This window comes from Mesoplodon bidens (assembly GCF_964165515.1).
Source record: "Mesoplodon bidens genome assembly, contig: HAP1_SCAFFOLD_159, whole genome shotgun sequence".
NCBI lineage: Eukaryota > Metazoa > Chordata > Mammalia > Artiodactyla > Ziphiidae > Mesoplodon > Mesoplodon bidens.
The window spans coordinates 243,395-267,616 of record NW_027672558.1 but is presented as its reverse complement, the minus strand read 5'-3'; the positions used below and the strand labels follow the sequence as shown (position 1 = coordinate 267,616).

The 24,222-nt window shown below is 37.5% G+C and overlaps 1 protein-coding gene across 2 annotated transcripts in view; it reads left to right on the top strand.

Moving 5' to 3' along the window:
• The window catches only part of VAMP7 (vesicle associated membrane protein 7), a 91,532-nt gene that overhangs the window by 42,556 nt on the left and 24,754 nt on the right, over nt 1-24,222 (top strand). Inside the window, exons 6-8 of one of the 2 annotated variants that reach the window (XM_081259284.1) lie at nt 10,783-10,850; nt 18,449-18,541; nt 22,442-22,989. In XM_081259284.1, the coding sequence (XP_081115410.1) occupies nt 10,783-10,850; nt 18,449-18,541; nt 22,442-22,510 (230 nt within the window). In that variant the 3' untranslated portion in view covers nt 22,511-22,989. Of the gene's footprint in view, nt 1-10,782; nt 10,851-18,448; nt 18,542-22,441; nt 22,990-24,222 lie in introns of those variants that run through there. The other variant, XM_081259283.1, reaches the window with a different exon arrangement.

The window sequence follows — 24,222 nt, the reverse complement described above, 5'->3', positions numbered from 1 at the left end:
TTGCTATTGTTTTCTTCATTTCTATGTCATTTATTTCTGCTCTGATCTTTATGATTTATTTCCTTCTACTAACTTTGGGTTTTGTTTGTTTTTTCTCTAGTTGCTTTAGGTGTAAGTTTAGCTTGTTTATTTGAGATTTTTCTTGTTTCTTGAGGTAGAATTGTATTGCTGTAAACTTCCTTCTTAGAACTGCTTTTGCTGCATCCCATAAGTTTTGGGTCATTGTATTTTCGTTGTCATTTGTCTCTAGGTATTTTTTGATTTCCTCTTTGATTTCTTCAGTGATCTCTTGGTTATTTAGGAACATATTGTTTAGCCTCCACGTGTTTGTATTTTTTACAGTTTTTTTTCCCTGTGATTGATTTCTTATAGCATTGTGGTCAGAAATGATGCTTGATATGATTTCAATTTTCTTAAATTTACTGAGACTTGATGGTGACCCAAGATGTGATCTATCCTGGAGAAAATGTTCCATGAGCACTTGAGAAGAAAGTGTATTCTGCCACTTTTGGGTAGAATGTCCTGTAAATATCAATTAAGTCTATGTGGTCTATTGTATCATTTAAAGCTTGTGTTTCCTTATTCATTTTCTGTCTGGATAATCTGTCCATTGGTGTAAGTGGGGTGTTAAAGTCCTCCACTATTATTGTGTTACTGTCAGTTTCCCCTTTTATGGCTGTTAACATTTGCCTTATGTGCTGAGATGCGTCTATGTTGGGTGTATAAATATTTACAATTGTTATATTTTCCTGGATCGATCCCTTGATCATTATGTAGTGTCCTTCCTTATCTCTTATAATAGTCTTTATTTTAAAGTCTATCTTTTCTGATATAAGTATTGCTACTCCAGCTTTCTTTTGATTCCCATTTGTATGGAATATCTTTTTCCATCCCCTCACTTTCCGTGTGTATGTGTTTCTATGTCTGAAGTGGGTCTCTTGTAGACAGCATATATACGGGTCTTGTTTTTGAATACATTCATCTAGTCTATGTGTTTTGGTTGGAGCATTTAATCCATTTGCACTTAAGGTAATTATAGATATGTATGTTCCTATTACCATCTTCTTTATTGTTTTGGGTTTGTTCTTGTGGGTCTTTTCCTTCTCTTGTGTTTCCCACCTAGAGAAGTTCCTTTAGCATTTGCTGTAAAGCTGGTTTGGTGGTGCTGAATTCTCTTAGCTTTTGCTTGTCTGTAAGGCTTTTGATTTCTCCATTGAATCTGAATGTGATCCTCACTGAGTAGAGTAATCTTGGTTGTATGTTTTTCCCTTTCATCACTTGAGATATGTCCTGCCACTCCCTTCTGGCCTGCAGAGTTTCTGCTGAAAAATAAGCTGATAAGCTTATGGGGATTCCCTTCTTGGTTATTTGTTGATTTTCCCTTGCTGCGTTTAATAGTTTTTCTTTGTATTTAATTTATGTTAGTTTGATTAATATGTGTCTCGGTGTTTTTCTCCTTGGGTTTATCCTGTATGGGACTCTCTGTACTTCCTGGACTTGATTGACTATTTCCTTTCCCACATTAGGGAAGTTTTCAACTACAATCTCTTCAAATATTTTCTCAGTACCTTTCCCTTTCTCTTTTTCTTGGACCCCTGTAATTCAAATGTTGGTGCGTTTAATGTTTTTCCAGAGATCTCTTAGGGTGTCTTAATTTCTTTTCATTCTTTTTTCCTTATTCTTCTCCATGGCAGTTATTTCTACCATTCTATCTTCCAGCTCACTTCTCCATTCTTCTGCCTCAGTTATTCTGCTGTTAATTCCTTCTAGTATATTTTTCATTTCAGTTACTGTGTTGTTCATCACTGATTGTTTGTTCTTTAGTTCTTCTAGGTGCTTGTTAAATATTTCTTGTATCTTCTCTATCCTTGCCTCCATTCTGTTTTCAAGATCTTGGATCATCTTTACTGTCATTACTCTGAATTATTTTTCAGCTAGATTTCCTCTCTCCTTTTCATTTATTTGGTCTTGTGGGTTTTTACCTTGCTCCTTCGTCTGCAACATATTTCTTTGTCATCTTATTTTGTCTGACCTACTGTGTTTATGGTCTCCTTTCCACAGGCTGCAGGGTCGTAATTCCTCTTACTTCTATTGTCTGCCCCCTAGTGAGTGAAGTTGGTCCAGGGGCTTGTGTATGCTTCCTGGTGGAAGAGACTGGTGCCTGTCCTCTGGTGGGTGGAACTGAGTCTTTTCCCTCTTAGGGCAGGGCTGCATCAGGTGGTGTGTTTTGGAGTTTCTGTGAGCTTAGTACAACTTTAGGCAGTCTGTCTGCTGATGGGTGGGGCTGTGTTCCTGTCTTGTTGGTTGTTTGGTGTGAGGTGTCCAGCACTGGAGCCTGCAGGCAGTTGTGTCGGGCTGGGTCCTGGTGTTGATGTGGATACCTCCAGGAGAACGTGCACCTATTAATATTCCCTGGGCCCGGGGATTCTCTGGCAGTCCAGTGTCCTGGAGTTGACGCTCCCACCCCGGAGGCCCAGGTCCGACCCCTGGCCAGGGATCCAAGAGCCTACAAGCTTCACAGAGCGGCCAGAGAAAAAAGGAAAAATAGAAAAGAAAACAAACAGACAAAATCCAAGACAAATAGCAAAAACAACAGCAAAGAGACAGCAGCAGCAACAACACAACAAACACACACGCAGGAAAAAGAAAAGAAAAGAAAAACAAAACAAGAGCACAAACAAACAAAGGAATTCAAAGATGAGAATAGTCCATAAGGACTAAACTAACAAAAACAAAAAAATGAAAAATAAAACTAAAACAGAAAGCAAACAGCAAAAAAAGTGAAGAAAACAAAATAGAGACATAAAAACAATAAAAAAATAAAAGGGAAAGAACAAAAACCAGAATAAACCCACAAAACAACAAAAAAGTAAAGTAAAAATTTAAAAATATATATGTTAAAAAATTCTTTTTAAATAAACATAAAGAATAGAAAGGTAAAAAATAATAAAAGCAACAGCACCGACATCTGAACAAAATGAAACAAACAAAAAAGAATAATAGTAATAAGAATATTTTCTTGGGGCCTCCTCTGTCAGTGTCCTTGCCCCCACAGTGAGCCAGAGCCAATCCTTGTCTCCTCAGGAGGCCTTCCAATACCTCTAGTTAGGCCTCAGGACCTGCTGTGGGTACTGTGGGGCCAGCTCAGACTCTGACCTGGCCAGACTCCTTGCCCCCAGTGTCCACTGCTGCAAAGGCTAGACTGATCTCAGTTGTGGAACACTCATTGTCTACTCAGGTATTTCACAGACGCAGGATTTAGCAAGCCAACCTCAGGGATGTAATCCGCGGCTTGCGCAGCTGCACAGAAAGATTTCCATTCCTCTTCCTTAGTCACTGCCCCTGGGCCTCAGCTTTGGTTTTGACCCCACCTCTGCGTGTGCACCACCCTCAGGCATCTGTTCCTTGCCCAGGTGAGAGGGAGCGAAAGCAGTGGCTGCTTGCGGCACACTTACTCAGGCCAGGGAGGGGTACAGCGGCCACAGTTGGGCTGTGTGCAAATTGCCTGCAGTGGCAGAACCAGCAGGCAGTTGCAGCAGACTGGCACACTCGCTCTGGTGAGAGTCCCTCCCAGTGCCCGCATAGGCAGGAGCTGGAATGTGGGGGCGGTGGTGGTCCTGCCCCCCACGTGTCTCTCAACAATGGCACCTTGCTTCCCAGGCAGGACCACACTTCCTCTAGGGGCATTCCCAGCTGCGCATCCCCTCACTCCTGTCCCCTCTGCTATATCTACACAGCCAACAGCACTCCTCTCCCCAGACCCATTCTCCCAACCCCACACTTTAGTTCTCAGCCCCCGCCAGCATCGACAGACTTTTGTCCCAGGCAGGGGTGCCCAGAGCTGATTCCCAAGGAGGCTTTGGGGTGTGCAGCACTCAGTCCCCCAGAGCCCACGGGCAGAGACCCCAGCTCGAGGGGCAAGTGGGCCTGCTCAGATGGGAGCCCCTCTCAGTGCCTGCAGAGGCCGAAGAAGCCGGTGGGTGGGGAAAGGGCTTGTAATGGTGGCTCCATCCCTCACGTACCACTGAACAATGACACCTTGCTTCTATGGTATCCTGGGCTTTTTCCACAGACTTTCCCGGTTGTGGAGCTCCTTACTCCTGTCCCTTCAGGCTGTCTTTTCACAGCCAACAGCTATCCCCTCCCTGGGTCCACACTCCAAACCCCACTTTCCAGCACCCAGCCCCCCTCCGTAACAGGCAACTCATGACTCAGGCCAGAATGTGCAGAGCTGCAGTGTAGACCATGCATGCAGTATTTGTCCTGCCTTCCACAGAGTGTCCACTGCATTCTCCTTTGATCCCCCAAAGGTCCGTTTCTGTCCCAGCTGATATCCCCACTGTGAGGGAGTTTTTCTGAGTGTGGGGACCTCCCCTCACCTTCAACTTCCCGCCAGATTGCTGGTCCCTGTTTTGATTCCTCTTCTTTTTCTCTTCTTTCTTTCATCCTACCTCATTGTGAGGGGATTTTTCTTGTCCTTTTAGGTTGTCTGAAGTCCTCTGCTAATGTTCAGCAAGTGCTCTATGAGAATTGTTCCATTTGTAGATGTATTCTTGATGTACTTGTGAGGAGTGACAAATTCCATGTCCTCCTATTCCACCATCTTGACTCCTCTCCAGTAGCTGTAGTTATTTTTAATACTCTTTTGCTTTAACCTTTATACTGTAGTTGTGTTTAACACACCATCCTATTACAGAATTAGAGTGTTCTAAATCTGTATACTTACCTTTACCAGTGTATTATATACCTTCATATGTTTTCATTTCACTAATTAGAGTCTTTTCCATTCAGCATTTCTTGCATTGCAGGTCTGGTGGTGATGAAATCCCTCAGCTTATGTTTGTCCGGGAACATCTTTATTTCTCCTTCATATCTGAAGGATAACTTTTCCATGTAGAGTATTCTTGGCTGACAGTTTTTTTCTTTCAACATTTTGAATATGTCATTCCACTCTCTCCTGGCACGTAGGGTTTCTGCTGAGAAAACTGCTGATAACCTAATGGGGGTTCTTTTGAAGATCACAGTCTTTTTCCTCTGGCTGCTTTTAGGAATTTCTCTTTGATTTTTGACAGTTTCATTGTAATTTATCTTAAGAAGGTCTTTTTGCATTGAGATAATAGGGTGATTAGCACCATGAATTTGGATGTCCCAGTCTTTCTTTGAGTTTGGGAAGTTCTCAGCTATTATGTCTTTAATAACTTTTCTGCCTTTTATCCCTCTCTTTTCCTTCTGGAACCCCAGTTATTATACTATTTGTATGTTTGATGGAGTTCTATAGATCACATAGGCTTTCTAAATCACTCTTTTTCATTATTTTTTCTTTGTTATCCTCTGATTTCAAATTTCCTATACTTTAGCTCATTTAATCTATCTTCCACTCAGTCTACTCTGAGATAGATGCTCTCTATTGCATTTTTCATTTTACTCATTGAATTCTTCAGCTCCAGAATTTCTGTTTGGTTGTTTTCCATGATTTCTATCTCTTTATTAAATTTCAGATTTTGTTCATGTACTGTTTTCCTGATTTCGTTGAATTGTCTTTCTGTGTTCTCTTGCTGCTCTTTTGGTTTCCTCAAAACTGCTATTTTGGGCTTCCCTGGTAGTGCAGTGGTTGAGAATCTGCCTGCTAATGCAGGGGACACGGGTTCGAGCCCTGGTCTGGGAAGATCCCACATGCCACAGAGCAACTAGGCCCGTGAGCCACAACTATTGAGCCTGTGCGTCTGGTGCTTGTGCTCCGCAACAAGAGAGGCCGTGACAGTGAGAGGCCCGTGCACCACGACGAAGAGTGGCCCCCGCTCACCGCAACTAGAGAAAGCCCACGCACAGAAACGAAGACCCAACACAGCTATAAATAAATAAATAAATAAATAAATAAATAAATAAGTAAGTAAGTAAATAAATAAATAAATAAAATTTTTTTAGAAACTGCTATTTTGAATTCTTTATCAGCTAGATCCTAAAATTTCGTGTCTTTGATTTTGGTTATTGGTGAATGATTATTACCTTTTGGTGATATCATGTTTCCTTGATTCTTCATGTTCCTTGGAGTTTTGTGTCACTGCTTTCACATATGAAGTAGCAGACACCTCCTCAAAACTTTGCTAATTGCCTTCAGGTGGGAAATATTGTTCAGACATCCTGTTATATCTGGGGTTTTCTCTGACCTTGTGTGGATATACCTGCTCCATGCTTCTTGCTCCCTCTTGTGGCATAATTATTAAGCTTTTATGTCTTGTCTGGTCTTACAGCTCACCAGGATGTCTGCTAGAACCTCTCTTTTGTTTTTCAGAATGTAGCACTACAGTTCAAGTTTTTGGTTTCTCCCTTTCACATAGACCCTGGTCAGATATTTTGAGAGCACTTTTTTATTGGAGTTTTCTCTTGCCACTGAACTCAGGAGCACATATAAGGAGCTGGCCGGAGAGTGGGAGGAGGTGTGAGTCTTGCACTCTGGGCATTGGGGGTGACTGTGGGACTGGTGAGGGGATCATTGGTTGAGGGTTTCCCAGAAGCTCACAGATGGACTTTCCACTGAAGTCCTGAACACAGTCATCAGGAACTATATCCCTTTAATATTGATATTCTTACCTGCTTCTTTACTAATTTCTTCCCTTCCCCCAGTCATGGAGGTCCCAGCCTCAAAATTTGTTTTGTTTTGCTCCAGTAGCATGCTAGAATCTCCCCTCAGCAAGGCTGGAGTTCTACAAATTATCTTTTGTCCTTGTGTGCCTGCTCAAGTCAGTACTCTTCAGGTTTTCCCCAACCCAACCATGGCCAAGAGGGATTGGGGCAGGTTCACTGGTCCTGCTGATTCCACAGCTCATACAATGGTCTTTCTGCCTATTACTGATGCACAGGTGGATGAGACTCCTCCCAGGTCCCTTGGCATACCTGGATCCCAGAACTCTAACAGAGGGACTTTTGTTCGTGGATGGATGTCTAACTAGTTGTTTAAAAGGGGGGACAAAAAGGAATATCTTATGCCACTATGATGCTGACATCACTTGTCCTTGTTATATTCAGAGTTGAGCTCAGTCTCTCTCCCCTATTCCAATAATCTTGACCCCTATTGCGATAGTCTTGAATAAAGTCTTTCTTACCATTTTTGGCAAGTGCCAGAATAATTTCTTTTTAATAGTATGTCTCTTCCAACATCTTTCTTGCCTTGTTCCCATTTTTTTATGCTATTGTAAATTGAATTTTTCTCTTTTTTTCTTGGATTTTTCATTGCTCATGTATAGAAATACAGTTGGTTTTTGTATTTTGATCGTGTACAATCTTGTTGAACTCATTTAATAGTTCCTTATGATTTTCTGTATATAGGATCATACCATCTGAAAGTAGAGTTTTAATTCTTCCTTTCCAATCTGGATAACTTTCATTTCGTTCTCCTGCCTAATTGCCCTGGCTAGAACCTCTGGTACAGTGTTGAATGAAAGTAGCAAGAGTGGACATCCTTGTCTTATTCCTGATCTTAGAAAGACTTTCACAGTTATGTATGATGTTAGCTGTGGTTCTTTCATAGGTGCCATTTGTCAGGTTCAGGAAGTTCCCTTATGTTTCTTGCTTGTTGAGTTCTCATGTAAAGGTGTTGGTTTTTGTCAAGTCCTTTTTTGTATCTAATGAAATGATCATATTGTTTTTTGTCCTTTATTTTATTAAAACATTACAATAGTTGATTTTTGAATACTAAATCAACCTTTCATTTCTGAAACAAATGCCACTTCATCATGGTGTATAATCCTTTTTATATATTGCTGGATTCATTTTGCCAGTACTTTACTGAGGGCTTCTTATGTCTTTATTCATAAGAGATATTGATCTATTATTTTCTTGTGATATCTTTATCTGGTTTTGATACCAGAGTAATACTGACCTTATAGGATGAGTTACAAGTGTTCCCTCCTCTTCTGTTTTTAAAAGAATTTGTGAAAAATTGGTATTAATTCTTCTTGAAATGTTTGGTAGAATTCACCCTTGAAGCCATCTGTGCTTGTGCTTTTCTTTCTGCAAAGTTTAAAAATTACTGATTCAATCTCTTTATTTGTTGTAGCTCTATTCAGATACTCTGTTTCTTCTTGAGTCTGTTTTGGTGGTTTGTGTCTTTCTAGGAATGTATCCATTTCATTTATCTAATATGCTGACATACTCTTGTTCATAGTATTCTCTTAGGATCCCTTTCATTTCTATGAATTTGATAGTTATTATTTTAGTAATTTGAGTATTCTCTCTTTTTTTGGTCTGTTTATGCAAATATTTGTCAATTTTGTTGATCTTTTCAAACCTACTTTTGGTTTCATTGATTTTCTCTATTTTTCTTTTATGATCTATATATTTTTTCTGCTCTAATGTTTATTATCTACTTCTCTCTGTTAGCTTTGGATTTAGTTTGCTCCTCTTTTTCCAGTTCCTTAAGATAGAATGATAGGTTATTAATTAGGGATCTTTTGTCTTAGTCAACTTAGAGTACTATAAAAAATTACTATAGACTGGGTGGCTTAAACAAAAGAAATTGATTTTCTCACAGTTCTGGAGGCTGGAATTCTAAGGTCAGGGTGCCTGCATGGTTGGGCTCTGATGGGAACTCTCTTCCCAGCTTGCAGATGGTGCCTTATCACTGTCCTCACATGGCTGGAAGTAAGACAGGGAGCAAGCTCTCTGGTGTCTCTTCTTATAAGGCCACTGATCCCATCATAAGCCTTCATGGCCTCATCTAAATCTAATGATCTCCCAAAGACCCCCATCTCCAAATACTATCACATTAGGGGTTAGGGCTTCAATATATGAATTTGTGGGGACTCAATTCAGTCTATAACATTTTTCTTCTCTGTAATGTAGGTGTTTGCTGCTATAAATTTCCTTCTATTCACTGCTTTTACTTCATCCCATAAGTTTTCCTTGTTATTGATTTCTAATTTCATTTCACTGTTGAGTGAAGCAGCTGAGCTCCCCCTCCCCCAAGTAAGTTTCTAATTTCTGCTCTTTTTCCTGTGTATGGATCACACTTTCCTGTTTCTTTTCATATCATAACTTTTTTTGAAAATTGGACATTTTCGATAATGTAGCAACTCTGGGTACTGATTCCCAACCCCTAGGGTGTATTGTTTGCTGGTTTATTTGTTTAGTGACTTGGCTGCACTTTTACTTTGAAGTCTATTTCTCCCACAGTGTGCAGTCTCTAATGTCACCTCTCAGAGGGAACAATCTTGGACATACACATAATCACCCTGGAATGACACAGCTCTCTTGTTTCTTTTCCTAATCTCCCTATTAAGCCTGCCTCTGTGGTACCTCACCCAGTTGTTAGCCTCCATTAATTGCAGACTAATTGTTCCATTTTTATTTTTCTGACAATTTCCCATACATAAAGTCCTCCAGTGATCTAATTAGATTTGCATTCCCTTGTGTTTGAGGCCAGTCTTAGGTATTTGCTCTGACCTCAGGAGGGTTCTTCTTAGCTGACTCTTCCCCCAGGTACTCTCTGTTAAACTTCTAGCTGTCACATGGTTTAGCTTGTTATTCTCATGAAGCTCCCAGCTTTACTGTAACTGCTTATCTCTCAAATTTCCATTGTTTTGACAGCACCCTTAGGCTTGAACTTCCCCATACTCTGCTCCAAATAAAGTCTATTTTCTTAGGAAAGCTCTCTGTTCTTAAGTCCTGCCTTTCCCCCTGGGAACAATCTATGAACCACTGTTCTGGAGCTATGGATAGGGACAGTGGACTCCTTCTCTTGGAGTGACACCCTTGCCCTACCAGTGGAGTGCTGGGTAACCCTGGTTTTCTTGGCTTGCCTCTCCCAGTGTGGAACCTCTACTCTATGAGTTACGTCAGGGCAGGGGCACTCAGAGCCCACTATTCTTGGCCTGCCACCTGCGGTAGAGCTTCTGCCCTGTGCATGGGGGCTAGGTAGATGGAGGAAGCCTCACACCTACCAGTCATGCCATGCTGGAATAGAGCTTCTGCCTTATGGACCTGGGTATGGGGTGAGGTAGGAGGATAAATGCTGATGAGTTGCCCCTCCTGGGGGCAAAGCATAGCCTTTGAATGGGACCTGAGGGGAAAGAGTGCTCCCAGGCTTTATTTGCCAGGAGTAGAGCTTCCATCTCACTGAACTGAAGCATGGAGTAGATCGTGTCTCAAACGCCATACACTCTCACTTTTCTTACTAAGAATTCATTGATTTTCTTGTGTAAGTGTTTCTTCATTTGCTGTATGCCCTTAGGACATTCACAGTTTTCAGAGACTTTAAATTGTTTTTGTTTGATTTTATAATTTTTACCAGTTATGGTGGTTTTATTGGAGAGAAGCTCTGTGGAGCTCCTCACACTGCAATTCTGGAAATGTCCAACTCTCATTTATTTTGAAGGTTCTTTTTTTGTTTTTAGTCTCAGATTATACCCTTAATTCAGGTGTTTGCAAACTACAGCCCTTGGATCAAATCTGGTCTCTTTTTCTAAATAAAGTTTCATTGGAACACAGTCATGCCCGTTCATTTATGTATTGTTTGTGTCTGACAGAGTTCAGTAATTGCAACTGAGACCATTTGGCCCACAAAGCCTAAAATATTTAGTGTCTGGCCCTTTACAAAAAAACTGACAACACCTACTTTAGTTGATAAGCTTTACTAAGGTCTTTCATTACTTAAAGATATAAGTGCTTCCATAGAAAATATGAGTTGTCAAGAATACCAACAATAATTAAAATCAGATTTGGCTTAAAGGCAAAATTAGTAGATTTGTAGTATAAACATATTTTTTGTTTTTCCAACATTTTCAGATCTGGTAGCTCAGCGAGGCGAAAGATTGGAATTATTGATAGATAAAACAGAAAATCTCGTGGATTCGGTAAGTATGGGATATGGTAATGTTTTTCCAGGGTGTAAACTAGAGAAACTGTGGTTGATGGCTAATATAATAGGGAAATGTCTTAAATTCAATACTTCAGTGGGTTTTTTTTTTCCGTTCTAACCCCCATTATGTGACTACGTTGTGATCATGAGTATATCAATGAGGCATAGAAAAAAGCCACAACCCATTAATAGCCATTAAGGAAGCTTTCATTTGGAAAACGTACTCAATATAAAGAAACAATTTTTTAAAGCTTTGGATTGATGCCTACATAATTTAGCACCTTAGCTACATATACCAGTCTGTTCTCTGTATATTCGTAAAACACAAAACAAAAGTGCGGGACAGTTGTGACCCATTATGGATCCTAAAAATCAGACAGTTCAGCCACTTTCTTGCTTACCGTGACAGCTTGAGCTTTTTTTGTATTAAGCAAGAGGCAGAGATTGATAGGGAAGGATGTGTCCCTGTAATCTACTTATGCTACAATTACGTGTGTCTCCACATTTTCCATCTGGTTGGTGGATGAAAGTTTTCAGGAAAGATGATACATATACAGTGAATAGAAGGACAGCAGAGATCAGTTACAATTTGGGTCTACACAATTACAAATTTACATGAAGAGTAGAAATTTACCCCTTGAAACAGATATCAGTGAGTCATCTTTTTCATTCTTACTGACAGGTAGATTGTAGTGGTTAAGAGCACAAGCTCTAGAGTCTGGTTGCCTGGGATTGAATCCCAGCTCTGTCACTCACTAGTTGTGTGACCTTAGGCAAGTTACTTAAACTCTCTATGCCTCAGTCATCATCATCTGTAAAATGAAGATGAATCCTTTTCATAGTGTTTTGAGGGTTAAAGCACACAATGCATGCAAAATCCCTAACACAGTGTCTGATACATAGTAAGAGCTATTTAAAGGTTTATTGTTATTGTTAGTTTTACAGAGACATCTATTAACAGTAGGTCTTAGGAGGATAATAGTTTTTTCACCAAAGTACATGGAAATTGGAGGAAGAGTGGCACCATACAGGAAGTTAAGACACCAGGGTTCTATAATGGCTCACTTTGTAAACCGTTGCTTGGGGACAAAGAGAGAAAACAGGTGTCTGATTGTAGATCTGATGACAAGTTTTTTTGTACTTCGAATCTATCTCTTAGGTATCCTTAGTCCCTGAAGATGACCCTATTTAGCTGGAGTGGCCTGTGTTTGACCAGTACTAGTATAGTCTGCACTTTCCAAAAAAAGCTTTCTTAATTTTGTTGACTACATCACCCAGATTAACAAAAGGTACTCATTAACTGCTGCCTCTTTTTATGGAGGAATAACAAATACAATAAAGTACAGCAAATGTACTACTTTTAGTAAGTGTGCAGCTCAGTTATTTTTTTACATATGTTTATACCCATGTAACCACCACCTAGGTCAAGATATAAAACACTATCAACACCTCAGAAGGCAGCCTCAAGCCCCTTCCAGTTAATAATCCCCAACAGGAGTAATTTTTCTGACTTATATCACCCTAGATAATGTTTTTCCCATTCTTAAAATGTATAGAAAAATGGAAACGTATGTTATATATTTGCGTATGTCCCCTTTCACTCACCAGTATGCCTATGAGATTCATCCATGTTGTTGAATGTAGTAATAATTTATTATTTTTTATTGTTTTGTACTACATATTCCATTGTATAAGTCTACCTACCACTATTTATCCATTCTCCTCTGTGGGGCTTTAATTCTGGATCCTCTATTTTGTTCCATTGTTCTCTTTGTCTATCTTTATGCCAGTACCACACTGTATTGCTAACTGTAGCTTTATAGAATTCCCTAAGTCCTTCACTATGTTCTTCTCCAGGACTGTCTTCACCATTTTAGGTCCTTTGCATTTCCGTTTGTGTTTCAGAATAAGCTTGTTATTTTCCATCCTTAAAAAAATTTGTATCTTTGATTGTGATTGCATTTAACTGATAGGTCAATTTAAGGAGAATTGGTAATCTTGACAGCATTGAGTCTTCCTATCCATAAACCTGGCATATGTCTGCTTTTGCATCGGATTTCTTTAATTTTTCTCACCAGTGTTTTTTAGTTTTTGGTGTACAAGTCTTGCACATATTTTGTGAAATATACCTTTGAGAATTTCATGCTTTTGCCTTCTACTGTAAATTTAAAATTTTGTTTTCCAATATTTATTGCTAATTATATAGAAATGAAATTAATTTTTGTATATTGACCTGGTTTGTATCCTTCAACTTTGCAAAATTCACTTACTAGTTCTACAAGCTTTTTTGTAGGTGCTTACATTTTATTTCTTTTCCTTGTATTATTGCACTGGCTAGAACCTTCTACACAATAGTGAAGACAAGTCATGACTGGACATTCTTGAATGAAGCACATCTTATGGAGAAAAATTCAATGTTTTCACAATTATGTTGTTAGCTGTAGATTTTTAATAGGTACCTTTTATCAGGTGAAACAAGTTCCTTCAATTCCTCATTTCAGAGTTTTATTCATGAATTTTATCAAATATTTTTTCTCTGTTTATTGAGAATATTATGTGGTTTTTCTCCTTTAATCAGTTAATATGACTGAACCTAACTTACTAAACTAATATTTATTTCTGAATGTTAAACTAACCTTGCATTCCTGCAAGATCATGATACAGTATCCTTTTTATATAATACCTTATTGGATTTGCTATTGATTTATTCAGGAATTTTGTATCTGTGTTCATGAGGGATGTTAGTCTATAATTTATTTTTCTTTTTGGGCTTTGGTATCAGGGATATACTGGCCCCATCAAACAGGTTGTGAAATGTTACCTCTCTCTGTCTATCCTCCAAAAGAGTTTAGGTGGTATCGACATTATTTGCTCCTTTGCTGTTTGGAAGGATTCACCAGTGAAGCAGTCTCAGCCTGGAGTTTTCTTTGTGGGAAGGTTTTAAATCTACCATTTTACTATTTGTTTCCCTTTTTTTTTTTACCATCTGTTCTTTGTTCCCTTCACTCTCTTTTTCTGCCTTCTATTCCATTAATGAGTACGTCTTAAATTCCACTTTTATTCTGTTTTGTTATTTTGTGATTGCTTTAAGGTTTACAGTATAAGGCTTTAACTTACAGTCTACCTCCAAGTGGTATTATCCCACATCACAAATAGTATGAGAACCTTATAATAGTGTACCTCGAATTTTTACCTGGCCTTGGTGCTATTTTTGTCATACTTCTATTTACACATATAACCTTCAAAAGATATTTAAATAATAAGAAAAACATCTTTTCTATTTATCCATGTAGTTAATATTTCTCATAACTCTTCATTCTTTTGTGTAGATCCATATTTCCATCTGGTGACATTTTCTTTCTGCCTGTAGGATGTCTTTTAACATTTCTTGTAGTGTAGGTCTGCTAGTAATGAATTCTTTCAGTATTTGTATATCTGAAAAGTCTTTATTTCACTTCCTTTTTTAAGAGATATTTTCACAGAATAGAATTCTATATTATTTTTTTTCTTTCAATATTTGAAAGATGTTTCATCACTGTCTTTTATATTGTTTCTGACAAAAATTCCACTGTTGTTTTTACATATATAATGTGTCTTTTTTTTCCTCTGGGTGCTTATAAGATTTTTCTATCATTGGTTTTAAGAAATTTGATTATAATATACTTTGGTGCAGTTTTCTTTATGTTTCTTCAGGTCTGGGTTTGTTGAGCTGTGGGTTTGTAGTTTTTATCAAATTATGAAAACAGTCAACTGTTATTTCTTCAAATATTTTTCTGTCCTTCTTTCCTTCTAGGACTCCAATTATGTGTACATTAAAGCACTTGAAGTTGCCCCACAGCTCACTGATGCTCTGTTCGTTTTTTTCAGTCTTTTTTCTTTCTGTGTTTCATTTAGGATAGTTTCTATTACAGTGTCTTCAAGTTTACTTATCTTTTTATTCTGCAGTTTGTAATCTGTTACTCCCATTTTGTGTATTTTTCATGTCTACAAGTTTGATTTTGATCTTTTTTATGTCTTTCATGTGTCTCCTTAACATTTGCATGCTTTCCTCTACATTGCTTAATATATAAAGTATATTTATAATTGAAATGTTTATTCCACTTACATGTAATATAAAGATAGAGTTGAGTTTAAATAAGCTATGTTGCTCTTTGGTTTTTATTTGCTCTGTCCTCTTTGTTCCTCTTTTTTATTTTGTTTATTCAAATATTTAAAAAATTGTTTCATTTTATCACCTCTTGGTTTTTCTAACATCCTTATTTAATTATTTATTTATGATCAATAAATCACAGACCATACAGTTGACCCATTTAAAGTGTACAGTTCAATGGGTTTTGGCATATTACATTATAATTTTTAATTGTGGTGAAATATATACATATAATAAATTTGCCATTTTAACCATTTTAGTGTATAATTCAGTGACATTAATTACATTCACAGTGTTTTACAGCCATCATCACTATCTATGTCCAAAACTTTGTCATTATGCCAAACAAATTCTGTAACTGTTAACCAATAAGCTCCCATTCCCACTCCCCCCAGCCCCTGGTAACCTCTTACCTACTTTTTGTCTCTATGAATTTGCCTATTCTAGAGACCTATAATTGGAATCCTACAATTATTTGTCCTTTTGTGTCTGGCTTATTTCACTTAGCATCATATTTTCAAGTTTCGTCCATGTTGTAGCATGTGTCAGGACTTCATTTCTTTTTATGGCTGAATAATATTCCATTATATGGATATACCACATTTTATTTATCCATTCATCTGTTGATGGACCGCTGAGTTATTTCCATCTTTGGGTGCTTATGAATAATTCTGCTATGAACATTGGCATACAAGTATCCATTCAAGTCCCTGCTTTTATTTCCTTTGGGTATTTACCTAGGAGTGGAATTGCTGGGTCATATGGTAATCCTATGTTTAGCTTTTAGAGGGACTACCAAACATTTTTTCATAGCTGCCACACCATTTTACATTCCCAACATGTGCAAGGATACCAGATTTTCCACATCTTCACCAGCACTTGTTATTTTCCATATTTTTATTATAGCCATCCTGGTGGGTATGAAGTGGTATGTCATTGTGATTTTGATTTTCATTTCCCTAAGGACTAATGATGTTGATCATCCTCCCGTGTGCTTATTGACAATTTGTATATCTTCTTGGGAGAAATTAGTCAAGTCCTTTGCCCATTTTTAGTGCATCATCAGCTGCTAGTGAAACCATCTACATGGAGTGGAGAGGCCATCAGGCTGGTCAGCTTGCCCTTGTCATTCTCACAGGGGTTTTTATATATTTTTGTTATTTTCTACTTACACCCACCCCCACCCATCCCCAAGGGAAGCTTTGGTAAGGTGTAACAATTGTTCTTTATAGTTGAACTGGTTTTAAACAGGTGATATATCAGTGTTCAAATACTGACCTGAGGACTGTGGAGAAATCTTCACCCCAACCTGTTGAATCACATAACTGTATTTAGGTTTATTAGTTTGATTGCTCACTACTTTTTCTTATTCATATTATCTTCCTCCTTCTTGGAGTCTTTATTGTGACTTAGTGTTTGAGTAATTGAAAAGAGTTTGGGCAACTGAGAAGTTCACCAACTATGTACAGTTTAGAGGGCACAGTCCCCAAGCCTCCCTCAATTCTGACACCAGCTGCAAGTTTGTTCATTCCCCAAACCATCCTCAGGTTTGATAACTCACTAGAGGGACTCACAGAACTCTATGAAAGCTATTATACTTATGGTCTTTTGCAGGCAAAGGTTACAGATTAAGCTCAGCCAAAAGAAGCAGCATATTGGGTGGAGTTGGAGAGGTAACAAACCCACGGTTTCTGTTGTTCTCTCCCCATGGACTCATTACTCTCCCAGCATAGATGTGTGATGACATTGTCAACAAAGAATTAATCAGTCCATCTAAGAAAGAAATGGAAAATTTTATTTGAGCCAAATTTGAGAATTATAACCAGGGAAGAGCATCTCGGATAGCTCAGAGAACTGTTCCGCCCGTTAGAAGTCAAGTCACAGTTCTATAAGGCTTTTGAGACAGAGGACTGGACATTAAATGACATATTATTGACACTTACACAATCCAGATCTAAGTGTCACTGTGACCCCTTACAAGATTAAGAAGGAATGTTATCTTTAAGTTGTCTTGTTGGTGCTGGGAGAATGTTGGTCTTTATGGTTGAGCAGGAGTTTTTGCTGATGGGGAAGGTTTGGTCAATGCATAATGCAGATACACAGTGCACATTGTGGGGAGAGAGGAGGCCAAAGGGCAGAGAAAAATTTTTATGTTTAAATTTTTGTCTTGCCATAAAATATGAATTTTATTTCACAAAATACACAGAGCATTGTACAACAAGGAAGCTTGCCCAAGTTTCATTGTTCAGTTTTGTTGTTGTTGTTTTTATTGAAGTATAGTTGATTTACAATGTTGCATTAGTTGCTGGTGTACAGCAAAGTGATTCAGTTATATATATATATATATATTCTTTTTCACATTCTTTTCCTTTATGGCTTATTATAGGATACTGAACATAGTTCCCTGTGCTATACAGTAGGACCTTGTTATTTCATTTTTCAGTTTTTATTGTGGTTTCATTACATAAGCATGATTGACTGATTGCCTACTTGCTTAATCTCAGTCTCCAGTCTCTAGCTCCTCTAGAGACCCAGAGCCCCTATCCTAAATCATATAGTTGGGCTTTCTAGAGTGACTAGTCCCTGCACTAAATCACATTGTTACTATTTGGCTAGCCCATGGCCCCCAGGCAAGAAAAGGGCACCTCCCAGGAGCTGAGAGCAAAGGTCAGATCCCTTTTTGGGCAAGGTTAAATTCTTTACGATACAGTACACTTAGTAGGCGTTTGGGTTGTTTCCAGTCTTGAGATTAGAGAAATAGTGCAGTTAGAAACATTTTTGTATATGTCTTTAGATGAACTTATGCATATATCTCTGTTGGGTATATACCTAGGAGTGGAATTGCTGGGCTCTTAGGGATTTTTGTTTGTTTGTTTGTTTGTTTGTTTGTTTTAAACTGCTTGTGTCCTGGTGGGAATGGTTCAGTAGATATTGAGAAATTGATGCTGCAACAGAAAATGGATAACTGAAGGAGTGAAGTTCTTTGGGTTTGGGCCCTCATACGAGTAAATACATATCTTCCTATGGAAATTGAACAGGTTCTTATGGTTCACAATGCCAGGATTATACTGGGCAGAATAGGCAAATGTGTTTGCACCCAACTAGCTCATGCTTTCTTATTGGAAGCATGAAGATGAAAAGGCTTTTCTCCTATCACGAAGAACTACTTCTCGTGCTCAACATCACATGCATTGCTGTGGTGGAGAAGAAAAAGGAGGGAATCCTTTCCAGTGGGCTCATACTGCTTACCATATATGTGGCAGAGTCCTGCTTTGTGGAACTATTGATTATGAATGGCCAGTCTCTACCTGTGAAGAGAGGGAAGGGGTAAAGAACATTGAAACAGAATTTAATGAAAGTAAAAGTTTTGCAGGTATTATTGCAAATCAATCATGTAGTCAATGCCAGGGATCAAACAATTCATGCTTTTTTTTTTCCCCTAGTCTGTCACCTTCAAAACAACCAGCAGAAATCTTGCCCGAGCCATGTGTATGAAGAATCTCAAGCTCACTATCATCATCATCATCATATCAGTTGTAAGTTTTTGTCCTTTTAATATATGATTTTATTTTTCAATCTCTAAGAAATTAGGTGCTGGAATTCTTTCTCAGTGTTAGCACTCTGAAAAAAAAATGATGAGCACTCTGAAATGAGCTACATATAACTTTTAATGGTAAAACACATGACCAGGGATTAGCTTTCCTATGAAGTTACTGTGACATAGTGTCCCTACTTAAACCCCATTTCCCTACTGAGAATTCTTATATGTAAGTAGTCGTTTAAGGCATTCCAGATATTCCTGATTATTTAATGGTTTTCTCACTGCTGAAATGGGATTCTTTTAAACTTACATTTTCTAATTGAGTGAATATTTTCTACTAATATTTCTGTTTTCTAGTTAATTCTGTTTTCTATTTCTTTGTTTCTGTTTCCTCTTTTCTAATTCATCTGTTTTGTTTCTGGCAACCTTGCATAATTTTTATTAGTTGTAATAGTTTGTCAGTTGATTCTTCTGTGTGCTGTAGATCAGGAGTCAGCACTTTGTGAGGTCCAAATAGTAAATATTTTAGGCCTTGCAGGTCACATACAGTCTCTGTCACATATTCTTTTTTTAAACAACTGTTGAAAAATACAAAAACCATTCTTAGCTCACAGGCAATGGCTGTAGTTTGTTGACTCCTGCTATAGGTAAATTATGATACTGTCTATTAATAATCTTAACCTCATCATTTATTTATACACGTACCACACACACACACACACACATATTTCATTTACAAGCAGTGCTGAATAATTGTGGTATCAGTAGGAATCTTTATTTAGTTCCTGGTTTTAATTGGAATGCTTCTAATATTTATGAGTGATATTTACTATGAATTCTTGTTACTTTTATTGTGAAGTTAAAGAACCTTTTATTTCTAGAGTGCTAAAAGTTTTTTATCAGGAATAGGCATTTCACTTTAAGAAATGGTATTTCTCTACCCAATGAATTGATAATATAACTACATTTAATATTAATATATTGAATGACATTAATGAAAGCACTAATAATTAACTATTCTTTCATTTCTGGGATAAGTACTAAGAGGTCATTATGTAGTAGTCTTTTAATGCATGGTGAGTTCAGTTTCCTAATACTTACTTACTTACCCTTGTCTATAAATATAAAAATTAGTCTAGGGACTTCCCTGGCGGTCCAGTGGTTAAGACTTTGCCTTCCAATGCAGCGGGTGCATGTTCGATCCCTGGTTGGGGAGCTAAGATCCCACATGCCTCGTGGCCAAAAAACCAAAACACAAAACGGAAGCAATATTGTAACAAATTCAATAAAGACTTTAAAAATGGTCCACATCAAAATAAACAAACAAACAAAAAATAGTCTGTATGCTGTCCTCCTTTTGGAACCCCAATATAAAAAGATATTGGACCTCTTTGAACTATCCTGCATGTCTGGTAACCTTTTTAATATGTTTAAACTCCTTTTCTGCATCACATTCTGGGTGAATCATTCAGCTAACTCTTCCAGCTCTGTTCATTCTGCTATCCAGTTCTTCTTTTTAAAAATTAATTTTTAAATGTTTATTTTTTTAAAGCCATGCTTTAAATTCTAAGAACTCTGATTATTCTTATTTTAACATTTTTTTTTCATGGAACTTGTACTTGTTAACAAATATACTCTCCTTGAATTTGTCTGGATATATATTCAGAGATATATCACAGGGCATTAGTTTCTGCAGTGGCAAGAGCTGGCTAGGCAAGTCCAAAAAATAGCAGGCGGGCAGGAAGGGCGGGCTGGACCTGAGGGGCAGGAGCAAACCTGTATATACAGGCAGAAGGTCTTCTTCAAGGAAACCTTGGCTCCACTCTTAAGGCCTTTTAGCTGATTGGATCAGGCTCATTCAGATTATGTAGGATAATGTGCCTTACTTAAAGTCAACTGATTTATGAGCTTTAATCACATCTACAGACTACAGCAACACCTTGATTAGTGTTTGATTGGATACCAGTGCACTGTAGCTTCCCCAAGTTGACACACAAAACTGACCTCACAGAAATGTAGTTAGTTATGTTTATATGTAATGGGTATATTTTTAAATTTTTATTTCTAATATGGTTAAGTGTTGATAGTTATAACCCACCTCTAAACAAGAGGTCTTTGGAGTCCTCACTAATTTTTAAGAGTGTAAAGAAGTCCTGAACCAAAAGCTTGAGAGCTGCTCTAAGGAGTGGGGGAGGGATGTTTTGCTTTGGGGGTAGTTTGTGTCTTGGCAAAGCAGCATTTCCTCCTCATCCTCTTTTCATTTACAGATGCCCAAAGTTAACTCCTAGCAGATATCTCTGACTCAGCTCCACCTCTCCTTGACCCCTATTGAAGGTCTTCCACCTTAGACAGCTGGACCTGCCTAACAGAGAAGGACAGCTATAGCTCTATTAATGTTATACTGGAAATTGTGCCTTGATTGTCCCCTTGTTCAGGATCCTCAGGTGGCACATTCTTGGCTTCTCAGCTTAGCTTCTTCCTCCTTCTTTGGTCTAGGAATTTAGATTGAGTTATAAAGGTAGATTATTATTAAATTCAGATTATATTTATTGATTACTTATTACATGCAGAGTACTTTGCCAACTTGCCAACTCTTTACCAAAAGGTGTTGTCACCTAATATATTGTACTTCAGCTTTAAAAATCCTTATATTTTAGCTGTGGCAAGTTTCTATCAAATTGGAATATCTGTGTTTATGTGAATATGATGAGTAGTTTAGCCTATTTATTAATAACCAGAATTTTCTATAACCCCTACCCCCAACATTTGTAGAGAAGTAAGGAAAAACACTTTGCTGACTTTAGGTAGGGAGCATGTAATTCATAATGTATTTTTTTCTAAGTGTGTGAGTAATGAAATCAGTCACTTAAAGATCTTAGAAAGTTGCAATTTAAATCAGAACAAAATGACTGATTTAATGCGGTGAACCTAAATTTTACATTGAATCTATTTTGGGAATGTAGTAATCTGAGCAAGCATATGCCATGCAGAATATCATAATTTAAAATTATAATACCATAATTAAAAAGCTAGTACCTCTTTTTTGTTTTTTCAATTTTTAAAGCTTTTTAAAATTGAGATACTTAAAGGAAAATGCACATATCTTAAGCATACAGTTCAATGACAGATTCACACATTTGTGTAACCCATACTTTCATCAAGATGCAGAGTGTTTTCATACCCAGAAAGACGGTTCATGTCCTTTCCCAGTCAACCCCCACCCCCAGCTGAGTGGCTACCATTGTTCTGATTTCTTTTGCTGTGGACTAGTTTTGCCTCTTCTAGGACTTCACGTAACAGAATCATACAGTGTATCCTGTTTTTGAGTCCTAAAACACTAGTACATCTTTATTAGGACTAGTATTTTTGCTGTGTTACTTATAATTGGGTAATTATAATTATCATTGTTATCCACTGAAAGGTTCATGGCAACATTTTTGCTCATAGGTGATATAGATGTAGAGTCTACTCATGCTTTTTAATATTTTTAATCATCCTAATAATGAAAAATTAATCCATGTGCAAAAACCTAAAAATGTACTTAATTATAAAATCATACTTAAGGGAATCATGCTAATTTGTGATCTTTATGACAATGATGTTATCAGTAGAGTTGCTTATATAGTTCCATTCTGCCTACTTCCTAGTGAAGAGAAACAATCCCACTGCTTTCCCTACCGGAAAAGAAAACAGTGGAATTCAAGTGGATGTGGGTTATATCAAAAAAGATCATTTTAATTCCACTTCTGTCTTCGAAAATACTTGATTAGTGTATTGTATTATTACACAACTCCACTCTAATGGAACCAATATTTGTTCATCAGTCTTTATATATTATTTAGGAGCCTATGATAGATTCAAGAAAATAAAATTGCCTTCTCTGCCCCCACCCCAGGTATTCATCTATATTATTGTGTCACCACTCTGTGGTGGATTTACATGGCCAAGCTGTGTGAAGAAATAAAAAAGTTATCATTAACCAAGGATACGACAGAACAAGGAGTTAAAAGCAATCCGTGTGATTCAAGCCTTTTAATACTGAGAGATGGTGTCTGCCAGTCTCTTCAACCCTCTTCTTTCTCTCTCTTTTTTTTTAATATTCTTCTATGCCTCCAGATTTATCTTTGTCCTATCAACCAATTTATTCCAGTGCACTTCAGACTGAACCATTTATTGCAGCAGTAGCCTTAAAAAGGCATTTTGTTTCTTTGGTTTGTTAACTAGTGTCATCTACTTATAGATACATTTTTGTTTATAACTGCACAAAGCTATCACCAAGGTAGAAACCACCTGTCTTATGAGCTGTCTACTGAAATTATGGATGACCTTTGTGCACACAAAAGTTTAAGAGACAGATAGTATTGCTAACATCTCGTCTTAATGTCTTTTGATTTTGAAGGGTTTTAAGTGCTTGAAAATAAAATACATGGAAAATTCTTGTTATTTGGGGAATTGTAATTAATTGTTGGTGTTTCTAGGAGCCCAAGCAGGTAAAGTATTAAACATTTTATCTCAGATGGGGAACGTTTTGCTTGCCTGTTAGAAGCAAACAGAATTATCCTTGTCTGCCTATTATTAACTTTTAGGAAGAAATTTTGATCATTCACAAACCTCTCAGAGCTTGATAGCCTCTGTTTCCCCATTGCAGTTGATTTGAGAAGACGGTGGTTTAAATATTGTTGAAGGTTGTGGTTTTTTACATAATCCTTTTTCTTTGGTGGGTATTTAGGGCAATTGTATAGATAATAGAATGGGTAGTGGAAGGAGTGAGGAGACACATTCCTCTGGCTCACCAAAGAAAAAGAAGAGAACCACAGTGTAAAAGCCCAAACTGAATATAGTCAGCAATCAACTCCAGGGTTTGGGTTTGACTGGTGTTGAATAGTAGTTTGAGCATCCTTTGTGGTTTACTAAGTTCTTTAATCTGCCTAGTTTTGAAGAATTCTTTTGGGAAACTTGAGAGTAGACAGTATGATACATAGAAACAGTACAAGACATTTTAGCTAACATCCATGTAACTGCAGTGTGAAAAAAACTGGAGTGTAATCATACTGCCTTGGCTACTCTGGCATCTGTTAGCTAGTGTGTACTTTCGGTGTGTATCTGAAAGGACAGCATTTGCTGCCTTAGATCTAATTGCATTTATTTATCAATAAATGCCAGTAAATGGAAATTATATTACATTTGACTATTTTCCCAATGAAAGAACAAATTGGTCTGTAAAACCTAGTCACCTTTTTAGCCTAATCATGTGCCTTGAATACTTATGTGTCACATAATCTGGCACCTGCTACCTGTTCTTCCATCTATACCTTTCAGTTCATGCTGATTCATTTATTTGACATATTTTCAACCCCCTGGGACTCTTTTCCTGGTGATCATGTATAGTGCAAATGTTTTTTCAGTCCTCTTTATCAACACTAATGCCTTTTAATTACATCAGCATTTCCTATTGGAAAACACATTTGTTCCATGAAAACATTTGGCATTCCTTAATAATAATTTCAAATGTCTTTAATCCAAAGAAAAAGACTTAAAGCTTATTTCCCTTTCTTATACACACCTGAATAAAAATGATGTGCATGTTTTAGGGATAAATTACTTAACCATCCCTTGATCTATTTATGTATAAGAATGCTTTTTAAAGCATATATCTTGTTTTAAATGATGCACAAA